The following is a 14,157-nucleotide window of genomic DNA, read 5'->3' on the forward strand; positions in this document are numbered from 1 at the left end:
ATTCTATTGTTTGATTTGAAGCTGTATTCAGATGTATTTCTACCTTGTGATGTTACTCCTTGCTCTTTGTGTTTTAGCATTTCTTCTTTTGAAATGAGGTTTCTTTACCAAGACAAGATCTGCTTTCAATTGATGGTGATGTTGATTGCAATAAACAAGTGTCACCGCATCTAGATTTTTTGCAGTTTTGCATAATTAAATAATTTTGAGTGTTGGAAGAAACATTCTAAAACCTTGTAACCATCTGCCTAGAAACTGGTCTCTGGTAAAGTAGGCGTGTTCACTTGGTATTACCTGCTGTAATTTAGGAGTGAGGGAAGATGATATTTTTGAAAAATGTGATCTTTGTGTGACTTGATGGAGATGAATCGCTCTGTAAGAAGTTCTCTGTCCTAGCTAATACCGTCTGGCGCCTGACTTTGCCTTTGCTTCCCCCTCCTTTTCCAGATCCTGGAGTCTCTGTGGATAGTGATGAGTCGCAATGTGAGCCTCTTGTTTACTACAGTTACAACATTAGTGACAATCCTCTTCCATAGTGGAACAGCTCTTCTCAACTTTGTGCTTTCAGTGGTAAGTAGCACGTCATCAGTTTGCATGGTCTGTTTTACTGAAGGAACCCAATTGCATATTATGTAACAATGAAAAACTGAACCTAAAGCAGTAAAAACATTGTCTAAGTGTATCTAATACCTAAATTCTTTAAGATTTTGCAACTTTCAGAGCTGTTGTTTGGGGGGAGATTCTAGGCAAAGGGCAAGATCGTGTAACTTCCACCTTAAGGAGCTAGCAGTCTTCCTGTCATTCTGTTCATGGAAAACTCTTGTTTCTGGCCTTGAAGGTACCGAGCTGTAAGTTGTGATATCCTGCGTCACTGCTGAAATCTTATGGCATGTCCTCATAAGCATGTGTTTAAACAAGCCAATGCCCTCAGAAGAGGGGAAAAAGTGTTACAGAGAAGTGTCAGTATTTATCTCACAAGGATTGCCTTATATTCCCTATTTCAATGAAGTGTCTTCAGCAAATCTGCGTGAGGGGGTTGTTGCATTGTTTTTATTTGTGCTGTGGGCTCTTAATTGCAGAATGCTTCCTACACAAAGTTAATGCTTATTGTTATTGCCCACGCTGAGTAGTAGTCTCTGAAACGTTTTTATTAAAGGTGTTTTCTTTAAAGGGTGTATTACTTTTTAGTTTATTATGCAAGCTAGATGTTTATAGATTCTTTTGTTTCTAAATGCCACAGCTGTGTGGAGTAATTTATAATGGTAGAGGTAACTTCTTCCTTGTCATTTGCTGTGACAGCTGTTACTTAAAATAAAAGTGAAAATCTCCTAAAACACTGGCCTGGGACTTTTTCCTGTTTTAACTAAACAAATACTGATCTTGGAAGCTTGACTGAAATCCATGTCCTGGTTTTTAGTTCAGGATTCAAAAACGCTGGTTAGAAAACGGTGTTTTGCCAGTTTAGCTTCATTACTTTCGTTGATGCTTGCTCAGGAGGGAGGTCTTTGTAGACAAAGCTGCAAAATTGAAATTGTGTTTACCGGCATTTCAAGGCAACCGTATGGATTCTCTTCAATATTTAAGGAAAAACAGACTGTAGTAAGACTTAATTGAATGGCTGTCTTGAAGAAAATCACTGCCACTTATTGTTCATTAGTTACCTTTCAGTTAGTAAAGAAAAGATTGCATGGGAATATTTCCTTTCTTCCTTGGTCCACAACTTCATCTGTGATAACACACTGAAAACAGCGTTACAAAAGTCAGTATTCTTAAAAATGACGGGTTTGCATAATAATTGCAGATAATTTCAATGCACTCATTGCTCAGACACAAAATTTAGCTCTAGATGCCTAATGGCTTACACCAAGTTCATGACCTGCTGTTGCTATGATGCATGATCCTGCCTTTTTGTCTGTCGGCAGGGTCCTGCCACTTGCTGGAGTACTGTGCGGTCAGCTGGTTTAGCAGGGCTAGTAAGGATGTTGCTGTGTTGGAATGCTTTCAAAGACTAGGTGCCCTGAAGGCTACTGTGTTTCCTCCACGTTTGTTGTAGGTTGAACATGTTACTTAAAATGGTCATATAAAGTTTTCCCCACCGAAACACGTCAGTGCTGCGCTCTTGGCTTCTTGGATTTGACCACGAGCTTCCATTTTGCGCTCCTAGTGGTATTACATATATAGGAAAGATTTGTTTCAATACATGTATAGGTTCTTTCTGTAGATTCTTGATGATGATGGCCTTTGAAATGCAAACAGCAGAACTGATGAATTAGGAATACTTCAACTTTTAAGAAATAAGTCAAAAAATCACTGAAAAACTTTGTCCTGTTAACTGTACTTCACATATGCCAGGGTAAAGGGAGATGCTTGCCTCTGTTTCTATACACAGAAAATGTCACGTGTAAGTGTTAGTGTTCTTGTAACAGTATGAGCTACCTCTTTTGAAGGCTGTGGGAGAGTGCTGTAAATTAGTCTTGTTTGCACTGTACTTTTCAGAGGCCGTTGTGTCTGTTCAGAGGCATCGTTTCTCATCTTGATCAAAGTCTTTCACAAAGGTTCCTGCTACAAAAACTAAATAGGTTTTCTTGAAACACGGAAAGGTAAATTAATGGGACTTGTTTTAATAGTGTTTAGCGTGGGTTTGTTAACACCTTATCATTGAAAGAGAAAGGACTTCAATTTAGGATATTCAGTAAATAGCCTGCCCTAAGTAAAGATTAGTACAGTCCATTGTTTGGGGCAATAAGTAAATGAAAATGATAGTTGTGTGAATTCAGTTGAACTTTAAAGTACTTTTTAGGATAACTCAACTGTCATGGAGTCCATGTGGAAATAATATAACTGCTTCTTAATTTTTTCTTGTGCCTTTTTTTTTTTCCCCTTTCCTTGCCGCAACAGCTTAAGGCAAGAAGCAGAGAAAATCTAGGATAGCAGAGAAAAGCTAGGATAACTTCTATGATGTGCATTGTTACCCCATCCCATTTGGTATTATGTCTTTGTTAGATTTACCTGCTATTCCCATTCCTTCCTTTAGAGCTAAAGAAAAACACTCTCCAAGAGAGGAGAGGACCAGAAGTGGCCTTAACAGTTCTGTTCTTCTGGGGTCTCAGTGCATACTTACATCTTTTGCTGTAGTGAGATTTTTTTTTTTTTTCAATAATTTGCTTTCCAAGGGCGGATTTAAAAGTTTAGGTTTTATTTTAAGCTGAGGTTTCAGCATGAGCTGTTTTCTGCTCTCTTTTGGAAGGTCTTGAATTAAGTAGTTCACAGTTTCCTGGGAAAACTCTCAGTATCCTTCAGTAAGGAGAAAGAGCTTTTGTATAGAGTTCCTTTTGAATGTGAGGGCAAATAGTTTCAGAGTTTTTGATTGTTCTAGTTTGCTTGCTGCAGCGTTGATTGCTACCTGGCCCAATATCCTTTCCCCATCTCTTTTTTTCATGCAGTTTTGGAATGAATTTTTACATTTTGAGCAGACTGAACCGTAAAGTTAGATAGGCAGCATTTGAGCACATTTCTTGTGTTACTGTGGTCCAGCCAGCAGTGTCAGCTGAAAAAGCTGACTCTTGAAAACGCCATGTCTGTATTTTGACAAAAGATACATTTAATGGGCTACTGGGGGAAGTTTTTTTTCCTAAATGTGAAACAGAAGGAATTATTGTAAATTATGTCTAGATAGAGCTTTTAGAGTGTTTAAAAGAAAGCACTACTCCAGCTTTAATATACTCTTAGTTTTTCATTTTGCAGGATTCTTAGTTGCTACAGAAGAGTTTTTACTATTTTGAAGTGGCACAAACTAATTTAAATTTTCCAACAAGATAATTCCTGAAGTGGTTAGCTTGTCAACTGATTACATTTTAGTCCAGTTTTAGTCATCTCAAAAATTAAAATAGCGAATTCTATTTTGATAAATGGTTTAAAAATTGTGCTTTAAAACATAGAAATAATGGATACTTTATTCAGAACCAACATTTTGCAAAAGACATCTTCCATCAAAACATTCAGTAGGAAGTAACCTGTGTAGCATATCCATCCATGATCCAGTAAGACTGTATTCAGATCTTCAACAGACGTTTGAAACCGATCATTAGTTAGAAGAGTGCTACTGCTGTTTCACTTCTGAGTGCAAGTTCCTATTTGCACATGCAGGCACGTGGGTGGATGTATAGATATGCCGTTGTGTACGTGTGTATATATACACACATGTACACTTGCACATGCACACGCACGCATACTCTGTTACAAAGACTGGAAGAGAAAAGCTCTGTTTGCCTTGATGGACATCTACAGTCCTATGGGGAATATGCAAATTTCTGATGCTGTAAAAAAAAAAAACAAAAACCACTAAAAAAATAGATCTTGGCCAGAAAATTGTGTATGAAATGCAAATACAAAAATATGCAAGTCTGTGGACCTGATGCACAAGCAATTAAGTCATGCGTTTCTTGATATATGTGGAAGTACTGAATTACCATTTTGGCATAGAATGTTTACCTGTAGCTTTCTCCTTGAATTCAGTCTATCCCCCCTTAAAGTATTTAATATTTTGAGCTACAGAACAAATTCTACAGCAAGAAATAGTAATCCATCAATTGTTAAAAATGGAAAGATCTTATTATTTTGTCTTTGATAAATTCCTCCTCGTAGTCATCAGCAGGATCTTGAATAGTTGCTTAGGAAACAATTTAGGTAATTTCTGGAATGTCAGATATCCTGTAAAAAGGTCTGAAAATTTTCAGACTCCAGTGTATGTAGGGTAGGACGTATCTTTTTGCTGCTGAATGTACTATTGAGGCTATTCTACTTGTTCGAAGAGTCAGCAATTATTATCACTTGATAATAAATTATTATATTCTGTGATTACTACTTCTTTTTGTGTTTCTGTACCTATTGAGCTAAAGCAAATACGTTAATTTCTCAAAGTGCAGATAATCTAAAACTCAGTTGATTTTGTATGATGCTGTGGTTGCACGCATCTTGTCGTAACAGAAATTGAGTTAGGATTGTATATTTTCCTAGCTTGTAGTTCAGTTTAACACCACTTTGTTGCATTGCTGTTCATCCCCAGCTGTCACTTTGGCTTTTACAGTTCAGGTGGGTATGTGTATGTTGGTGTGCTGTTACTCCCTAAGAAAGCAAGTTTTGTCTGTAAACAGTGGGGAAGAGCAGTGTTGCCACTCGGTGCAGGCGCTGTGCGTGTTGCCACTTGAACTAAGCCCCAGCTCTTATTCCTAGCCTGCCTCAAGTCAGCTCTGTATGTTCCTCATACCACAGGGGGACAAGCTTTGCCTGTTTGCTGCAGTTAATCTGCTCGTTCCCTGGCTGCCGTTGTCTTTTCAAAAGGCAACATCTTCAGAAGTTAACGGAGGCTGTCCCAATAAAACAAAGTTCAGTGGAGCTGCTTTTCGCTTTGCTTTTTGTGAGTGTCAGGATGAGCGGATATTGTACTCGGAGCAATATGCTGCTTTCTGTGTTGAAAACTGCACTGCAAGAGGGATCTGTAGCCAGATCCCAGTGGAAGGAAGACAGAACACCACCTGGATGCCCGCTTCAGCATAGGGAACTTTTTAGCGGAAATATTACAGTAGCTTAGGAGAAATGACAAGCCCTATCAAGGAGAAAATAAGCACACTTGCAGCATTACAGAAGATGCTAAAATCTGATTCAGCTTTTTAAGATTTACTTATTCGAAATTGTAACAAAACGTAGCTGATCTTGCTACTGGCTCTGGATTATTTCCCATTAAAATAAGGCCTAATTCGGTTCGGTCTCTTCTGTGATCTCAAAATGAGTGTTAATAGTATGCTGTTTAAATGTGCAGATGTAATGGCTTGTTTTAGTAGATGGATTGGTTTATGACTCAAGGCAGAAGTTACAGAATCACAGAATGGTAGGAGTTGGAAGGGACCTCTGTGGGTCATCTAGTCCAACCCCCCTGCGGAAGCAATGCCACCTAGAGCAGGCTGCAGAGGCCCTTGTCCAGGTGGGTCTTGAAGATCTCCAGAGAAGGAGACTCCACAACCTCCCTGGGCAGCCTGTTCCAGTGCTCCGTCACCCTCAGAGGGAAGAAATTCTACCTCATGTTCAGATGGAACTGCTGTGCTTCAGTTTGTGCCCGTTGCCCCTTGTCCTGTCACTGGGCACCACTGAAAAGAGTCTGGCCCCATCCTCCTGACACCCACCCTTCAGATATTTATAAGCATTTATTAGGTCTCCTCTCAGCCTTCTCTTCTTCAGGCTGAACAAGCCCAGCCCCCTCAGCCTTTCCTCGTAGAAGAGATTCTCCAGTCCCCTGATCATCCTTGTAGCCCTCCTCTGGACTCTCTCCAGTAGCTCCTCATCTTTCTTGAAATGGGGAGCCCAGAACTGGACACAGGACTCCAGATGGGAAGGTGGAATACAGCCTACACCTATATATGACATTTTAGAAAGGGGTCACAGGAGGTGAACAGCTGAGTGTGACTTCCAAATTAAAGGCTGGGACGGTGGGGGAATGGATAGTAACATTTCACTGAGTAGAAAGGAATTAGGAACAAAAACAAATGGATGGCATTGTTGAGACTGGTAATGGAATGCTGCATGTTTTGCTGTCTGCGTGGTTTTTGTTGTGTTTTTTTTTCCCGAGCGTGTTCAGAGAGAATGCAGGAAAAGGGCATGATAAAATGCTTGAAAGTAAGAGACTTAAGGAGGTTTGGCTTATCAGAAGATTAAGATGTGGTTTATTCTAGCATACGAGTAGCTTGGCAATAAGAAAAGTGAAAGAATTGTTTTTGATCTTGGGAAGAAAATAAAAAGATCTAAGGCTTGCAGGTGAAGCAGATATAAGCCATGTTCTGCCATTGGAGCATATAGAATAGATTTTCCTTGTTTGAGGTATTCTGTTTCAAGCTGGACACATTTCTGTGATGTACGCTTAGCCTAAGAAGTTGCTGAGCCCACTAATGAGAAAATAAGGAAAACATAGTGGACTACAACATGCGGGAAGCTAATACAATCCGGTTGTACTTTTTTGGTCTTTAAACAGTGGAACTGCCATCACTTCTGCTGAGAGTCATCTTCAAACTCACAGAAGGAGTATTCAGTCAGGATTGCCAGCCTAATAAATATTATAAATTTTATGTTTGTAAGTTTTTGTTTAATTCGCATCTGATATCCAGGTGCATAATGACTCTTGAGACAACTCAAATTTATTTGGCAGTTTTAATGGTTTTTCAGTGGTGGTGTTTTTTGTTGTTTTGGGTTTGTTTTAAGAATGGATGTTACTATTCAGCAATTCTTTGAGCTGCTAAACATGCTGGAAAAAACAAAAAAAACCCCACCCAACTAGACTGTTAATCTAGATGATCTGGATTCTAGTTGTTTGATCTAGATATGACTTTCGGAAGAGGCTGAAGAGGGCTAGAAGTTTTATAATGTTTAGCTATAACTGTGAAGTCCTTTGTGGAGCAGGAGAGAAAGTTACTCTTCTAACTCTGTGTGTTTCTCTAAATCCAAGCTTGTATTTTGTGCCTTTCCAATGAAGTTCAATATCTGAAGCATAGCTGCATACTGTAGTTCTGGAAAGTGTTTATTGCCTTTTAATTTAAAACTCTAATTTGTTTTACAGGTGATTTTTCTGACCACGCTGTTCTACCTATTGAGTTCTAGTGATGAGTACTACAAGCCAGTAAAGTGGGTGATAAGCCTGACACCTTTGTCTCAGCCAGGTCCCTCCTCAAACATAGTTGGCCAATCTGTGGAGGAAGCAATAAGGTATGTGTTTGATTTCTTTTCCTTTGTGGAAAATTCTTTTTTAAATTTGGTGTTCAACTACAAGTACTTAGCAAGTGCAACATCTTATGTTTCAAAGACGAATTGCAAATCTCAAAGATTTTCAAGAACGTAGCGTTCCCCCTTGCTTCTTAAAAGAGCAATTTGATTGGATTTGCCTAAAAAAGTTCACAGGTCTGTGCTGTAGCGAATAAGTGTTTTATAAAACTGATATGCTCGTGGCATCCGTAATCCATCAGGAAGCAGTGTGTTTGCAGCTATGTTGCCTGTCGCCGTGTGGAGCAGGGTGCCGATAAGCAGAGTGGCAGATGCTGTCTGCTAACTCCTGCCCTCTCGCCAGGAGAAGGGAAAAGGGAGGAAAAGCGAGAGAGACTTACAAATTGAATATTAAAACAGCTTTACTAATAACATTAATAATGAGATAAATGAAACAAAATATACAAAACTGACACTGAGTTTCCCGGAGCTGGGTGCCGGGCACTGGCGTCCCACCAGCAGCTGCCAGGCAGCACCAGGCAGTCCTGGAATGGCCTCGGCAGCAGACGGGAACTGGGCTCAGGGACGCACGGATCAGGATCTGGATCAGGATTGCAGGCAGGACAGCGAGCAGGGTCCTCTTCAGAAGGCAGCCATAGACGAAGAGAGCAAGACCCTCGTGGTCCCCCAGCGTTAAACCGAGCATGACGTGCATGGCATGGAATACCTCGCTGGTCAGTATGGGGTCACCTGTCCTGTCCGCCCCTCCCCGCAAGTACGACCCCTTCCGACTTTTCAGTTGGAGTCTAAATGGCCTATCGGTGACCTTGGCTGCTATAGTGATAATTGTAAAGAAGGGCCTTTTCCTGCATTCCTTTCCTACCATTAGCTCAGTATAACTATAAACATGAGGCGTTACCAGCTTTGGAGCGGACAGTGTCTATAAAACATGCAGCCAGCTTCAGAAAAATGCAGTTTCTTAGAAGAACTTAGCTGTAAGGAATATTCACTAAAAGAGAATCATTTCTTTTTTAACCAAAACCGGGACATGGCATTAATGGCTAGTGCAGCTCAGTAGGAGCAGATTCATACAGCAAAACAATTGAAATGGAGGAGTTGACATCTGTGCTGTACACATCTCGGAGTTCTTTAGTCTGAATTATTTGTAGTCTAACCTTGGGGATGAAATACTCGTTTGAAGCTGAAGTGTGTTTTCCAGTTCAGTTTTATCTGAGAGAAATCTAGTTCATGATCTCCATTAACCAAGTTACACCAAAGGAGGCAAGAGGGGAGCGCTGCTTTTATCCCACTTAAACCACTACTGTACTGCGCCTCCAGAGCACATCCACAGTGTTTCATGCTTAGTTACCATTCTTAGGTTTCACCTCTAAACTACTACAGTAATTGAAGGAGGATTTTTTTGTGTTTTCAAATATGGTTTACTGAGATTTCACAATAAATGGTGAATGGGATGGTGCAGTAATCACAGATGGATGAAACTGTCAGCTTTCCCCTGTTAGCAGCTTGAAACACTAGCATGTTGGTAACATAATAAATGGATTTTAAATAAGGTATTTAAGTCATAGCTCACCTTTTCAAAAAAGTTGATGGACTGGGCAAGGTCAGCAAATTCCGTGCTAAATTCTGTACACAACCACTTCTCTGTGTCATCTTGTGCATATACACAAAACACGAATAGACTTTAAACTGCTGATGTAGTAAAACTGCTTTCCTAACTCATTGTCAAATGTTTGCCATTGTTCTTAGGTGTACTTTACAAGTGAGTGTTGTTATCTGTTACTGGAATTAAGCTGTTTCTTGGTACATTTTAACAATGAGGAGGTTATATCATGCTGTGTAAGATCTCAGAACAATGATAACTGCTGTAGTTGTTTGAAATGAAGGGATAATCCAGGCAGAAAGCAAGAAATTTGGACTTCTGCCAAAAAGTTAATAGCCTTTCTCTTGAGTGACTGCTATTGAGTTTTCACTGATCACATGGTTAATATCTCAGTTCTATCTCTTCTGAAGAATGCGAGCAGATTTAGAAACTGAAACTTGTCTCCTGAATTGTTCTCTTCAGCCCTTTGCAGAGGCAAACAGCATCAAAAAATAGGGTATGGATTCTCTGGACATGGATACTCTACAAGGAGGATTGTATTAAATGCAGTTTTAAGTTTATAGGTTTGTGACACAGGTGACCCAAGATATTTGTTAGAGTTTAGAATGATGGGAAGAAAGAAAATAAAGTTAAAGTCGTCACAGGAAAACAAGTAGGAAACAGCCAGCATGCATCAGTAACTGCAAATATAATGAGAAAAAGCCAGTGTCTGGAGAATGTGAAGCTGTTTGTCATACACAAGGGAACTCAGTCTGTGTGTTCACTAAGGTAGCCTGAATCAGTCATTCATAGTTGTTTGTTTAGAGTAGCCTGTACTTGGTGCCTTATTTGAATTCTTTGGAATGCTTCTGAGGTTTTCAGAAGTTCCTTTCTCTTGCATAGTTGTACCTAAGGATTTATTACAAAGCTTCCAGATTAGCTTGCACTCCACTCAATACTTACTGTGATCTTTATTGTGTAAATATGACGAATACAGCAACAAAATCCCAGGAGTTTATGAATGCCCAGTTTGTTGCCATATGCAAAACAATTGCCACTGCAAGCCATTTCTTTTGTCGCAAAGCAGCAGCTATCTTTTGTTTTTGAAGATGAGTTGTTGCTAGAGGGGTAGGAACCTAAAAATGGCTTGTTCACCTCATCTATAAAAGGCATGCAAAATGGATGTTAGTACTTGGTGGTAGGATGGCAGGAAGAGGCTCCATTTGTATTATGAACTATCAGGTAATGAAACATCTGTAGTCATATTCATCATTAGACTGCGATGGCATTACAAAACATGAATTACAGAACACAGAGCCTCAAAATATGCAGTCCCAAAGGTGTAGAAAGATCAGGTTATAAATCTTGAAAGTCACCAGTTGTGTTCCAGTTCCCATCACTCGTCAGAAGGACATAGCACATGAAAAAAGCTAAGAGTGCATCTAACTAGTCCTGTCCAGAGGGCAGGGATCCTTCCGGCAAGAGATGCAGCTACATCTCTGTTGCTCGGGGACCAAATAACGTAACAGTGCTCCTCCATGTTGTAAGTCACTTCCATGGCTCTTTTACTTAAAATGTGTTTGTGACAAGCGCTAGGGAAGCACTTGTCAGACAAGGAAGTCTCTTCCTTTGTGTCCTTTGCCATTTATTTGTAAGGAGAAGAGCAAGGGGTAAAGAAGAGAGAGCAAAAAGCAAATGGCTTCTGTGGCTCAGGAAATCCGTTAACCTGAAGCTGTTACACAGCAAGAACCTAATCAAACCAGTTCAGGTTTACTCCCTTTGCAAAACTAGTTTCAACCTATGGATGTTCTAGCCTGAAAGCCCCAGAATGGAAGGCACCACCAAAGCACCAAGGCAGGCAAGGAAACAGAGAGACTGGAGAAACAGCCTCCTGCTCAAAGACGAGGAGCAGGAGGGCTCGCAGGAGGGCAGATGCAGTTGCCAAAGTGACAAATCAGAGAGGCAGAAAGCGTTTTTATTGTTTTGTGGCTGTTTCTCGGCAGCCACGCAGCTGCGGAGGCTGAGGCGCCGGCCGGATGCTCCCGCGACGCTGTCGGCACCATCTCCTGCAAGGCAGCCTGGATGGCTGGGGTGCTGCTGGGTCACGGCTGTCACAGGTGGAGCCGCTGCCAGGGATGACTCCATTGATCCTGAGCTGGACACACCTCCAGGGGCTCCATGGCGGGCTGTGGCACCTGGGCCTGACAGCGCAGCTCCTCAGCAGACGGACCTGCCACCACCCCATGCTGTTGCCCAGGGTGCCCGCGGCTGCGCGCTCCACGATGATGATGGCAGAAGCGCGGACCATGGCTCTCATGGCGCGAGGGGGGATGTTGTTCCTCCTCGTCCTCCGCTGCTTGTCCCGCTTGAGGCTCCTGAGAGGTGCCTTCCTCTTGGGCGGCTGCGGGGAGCGGCTCTGGAGCATCCCACGCCAAGGTGGGCAGCCAGCCGCCCCGCTGCTCCGGCTCCTCTTCCTTCCAGGCATACTTGGCGTCCGAGGGCCTGGCAGCTGGGCGAACTGTGGGCCAGCTGCAGGGGCCCCTGCTTTTATAGGCCCGGAACAAAAGGCAGCGGGGTGGCTGGTGACGTCAGGAGGCCACTGCGATGGCAGATGTGACTGTGCGTGACGCCTGTGGCCAAACATGGCAGCTTTGGGCGGGGGGGGCCTGAGGCCTGAAAGACGCCCAGATGTGGACGCAGGAGGAGGAGGGTGGCGGGGGCTGAGGGCCCCTCTCCTGGGGCCGTATTGCTTGCCTGAGAGCAATTCTGCCAGTGCTGTTGTTCCTCTGGTCGGTGATGGGGCTGATGCTGGTGTTTGCAGGGAATAAGAGCCTGGGTAACTGTGGGACAGGCAACTTCCTGCAAGGTTCTGGGGGTCGTTTTTCTTTTGAACTCATGTTCAAATAAAAGCACTGAAGATGCGGTAGAGACTCGTGTGTCTCCAGTCCAAGCTGCTGCTTTGAGCAGCCCTGGTTGAAGCCCATTGCTCGGGACTTTCTTCAGTGATGTTTGGGTACTGTCAAGGACAGTGGCTGCAGCCCCTCTTGGCCCTTTTGTCTTGTCTGAGCAGCTTCATGGTTTCAGTCTTTTCCTTTTATCTAGCTGGAATTTCTCCTGGGCGCAGTGCCGCTCATTTAGTTTTAGTCCCCAGTCAGGTCCACGCCTGAGCCTTCTACTCTTGATGCAGACCAGAGGCAGCTCCCTCCACCTGCCCTTGTGTACCCCTCAGTATCTCAAAGGCTTTGGGCTGGGCCCACAACAAATCTTTCCTGGACTGTGGAGACCAGGAGGGGCCAGAGGAGTCCAGATGAATTTGCCAACATGCCAAAGAAGAGAGGCTGAAAGCATTTTTACTGGGCTTTTTTTGGTTGTTGTTGTTTTATTGTTTGTGAGTTTTAGTGGTTTATTGCCCAGGCTTGAACTGGAAATGAAACTGCTAGAAGGGACCCTAAGGGTCAAGTCCAGCACTTCTTCCTGGCAGAACTGTAGTCTTCTGCTTTTCGTAAACGTCAGCTGTCACTCTAACATCTTTGTTTGATCTGTCGCTACTTTTTGTGCACTGCCATGGAGTGTTTGGCTTCATCTTGAAGAAGCTCTTGCTCTTCTAAGAAGACTTTGGACACCCAGAGGGGAGAGAGAGAGGGATGAAAGAAGTGCTTTTGCTCAGGGCAGAGCTTCTCAGCCTGGGAGCGTAATTCCGTATTTCTAGGCTTCTCCCAGGACAAGGAGGCAAAGGGAAACGCAGGGGATGGCCTGCTGCTGACCTGGTCTTTCCCCGTGTTGCCACTGTGGTTCTTCGTGTAAGCTGGGCATTCGCCTTTGCCTCAGATGGCGTTGTCCCAGTTCTCACAGGTAAGTCCTGCCGACCTCCAAGGAATCCTCCAGAAGGGGACTGAAAGTGTTTGGACTATATAACAAATGCATTTTTGCACATTGTTCATAAATAATTTTTCTCAATTTTGAGTGACTTTCATGATGAAAACACTCCTGTCATTTTAGAGTAAGCACTTGCATGTGCTTGGTTGCCATATGCTGCCTTTGCTCCTCCTGGGCGGTTGCATCTTGGGGAAGGCAGCATTTAATCTCCGGGCGGAGAGGGAAGATCAATATTTGCATGATGATTCTGTAAAAAGCCTAGGAGGAAGGTCACTACCAAAGGCATATGTGATGGCAGGGTTTTCTGGCTGATGTATGGAGTACTGTTGCTACTTCACTAGTTGGTTTATCTGTTTCGGTTTTTCTTTGGTTTGCAATCAGTCTCAGGTCTTTCTCACTCCAATTTTAACTTTCTTGGGGTGGCCACACTTTGTTACTATTTCTTTTTCTTGATAAATGGTTCATTTGCCTTTTGTCCCTCCTTCTGTTCTGTCCTTTTTTTTCTTTTTTAATTTTTATTTTTTCTTGTTTTCCATATTGCATAAGTGGGTGTCAGCACAAAAATATGATGAATTATAAAGGTGGTATTGCATCTTCGTTGTGTGCCAGAGTCTCCCTTAACTGGCAGTGGTGTTTTGTACCCCGTGAGTATAGTAAATACATGGTTTTTTTTTTTTTTTTTTTTCTTCACTGAAACTACTAAAAGTCAGCTATGTGAAGCAGTGGAGAAAGGGGAGTAGGGAGGTGACTGGCGACTGTGGCAGAAGGGTTATGCTAGAGTGGGTTGAGCTGCAGGAAATGTTTCCGCAGGACTCTCAGTCTGGGTTGGAAAGATTACTTGCTTTAGAAATCTGAGAACCACTTGGAGCAGTTTACTGGATTTAGATAATTTTAGTTCTCAATATTAGTTAGTCAAACTTTCATTGTAATTATATTAG

At 42.3% G+C, this 14,157-nt stretch overlaps 1 protein-coding gene across 3 annotated transcripts in view; it reads left to right on the top strand.

Annotated features, from left to right (window-relative positions):
* Positions 1-14,157, top strand: part of TMEM245 (transmembrane protein 245) — a 97,389-nt gene that overhangs the window by 54,682 nt on the left and 28,550 nt on the right. For all 3 annotated transcript variants that reach the window (XM_075416713.1, XM_075416712.1, XM_075416715.1), the window contains 2 exons: positions 448-570; positions 7,604-7,749. In XM_075416713.1, coding sequence (XP_075272828.1) covers positions 448-570; positions 7,604-7,749 — 269 coding nt within the window. The remainder of the gene's footprint in view (positions 1-447; positions 571-7,603; positions 7,750-14,157) is intronic.

The sequence above is a fragment of the Opisthocomus hoazin genome, chromosome 3 (genome assembly GCF_030867145.1).
Source record: "Opisthocomus hoazin isolate bOpiHoa1 chromosome 3, bOpiHoa1.hap1, whole genome shotgun sequence".
NCBI classification, from domain to species: Eukaryota; Metazoa; Chordata; class Aves; order Opisthocomiformes; family Opisthocomidae; genus Opisthocomus; species Opisthocomus hoazin.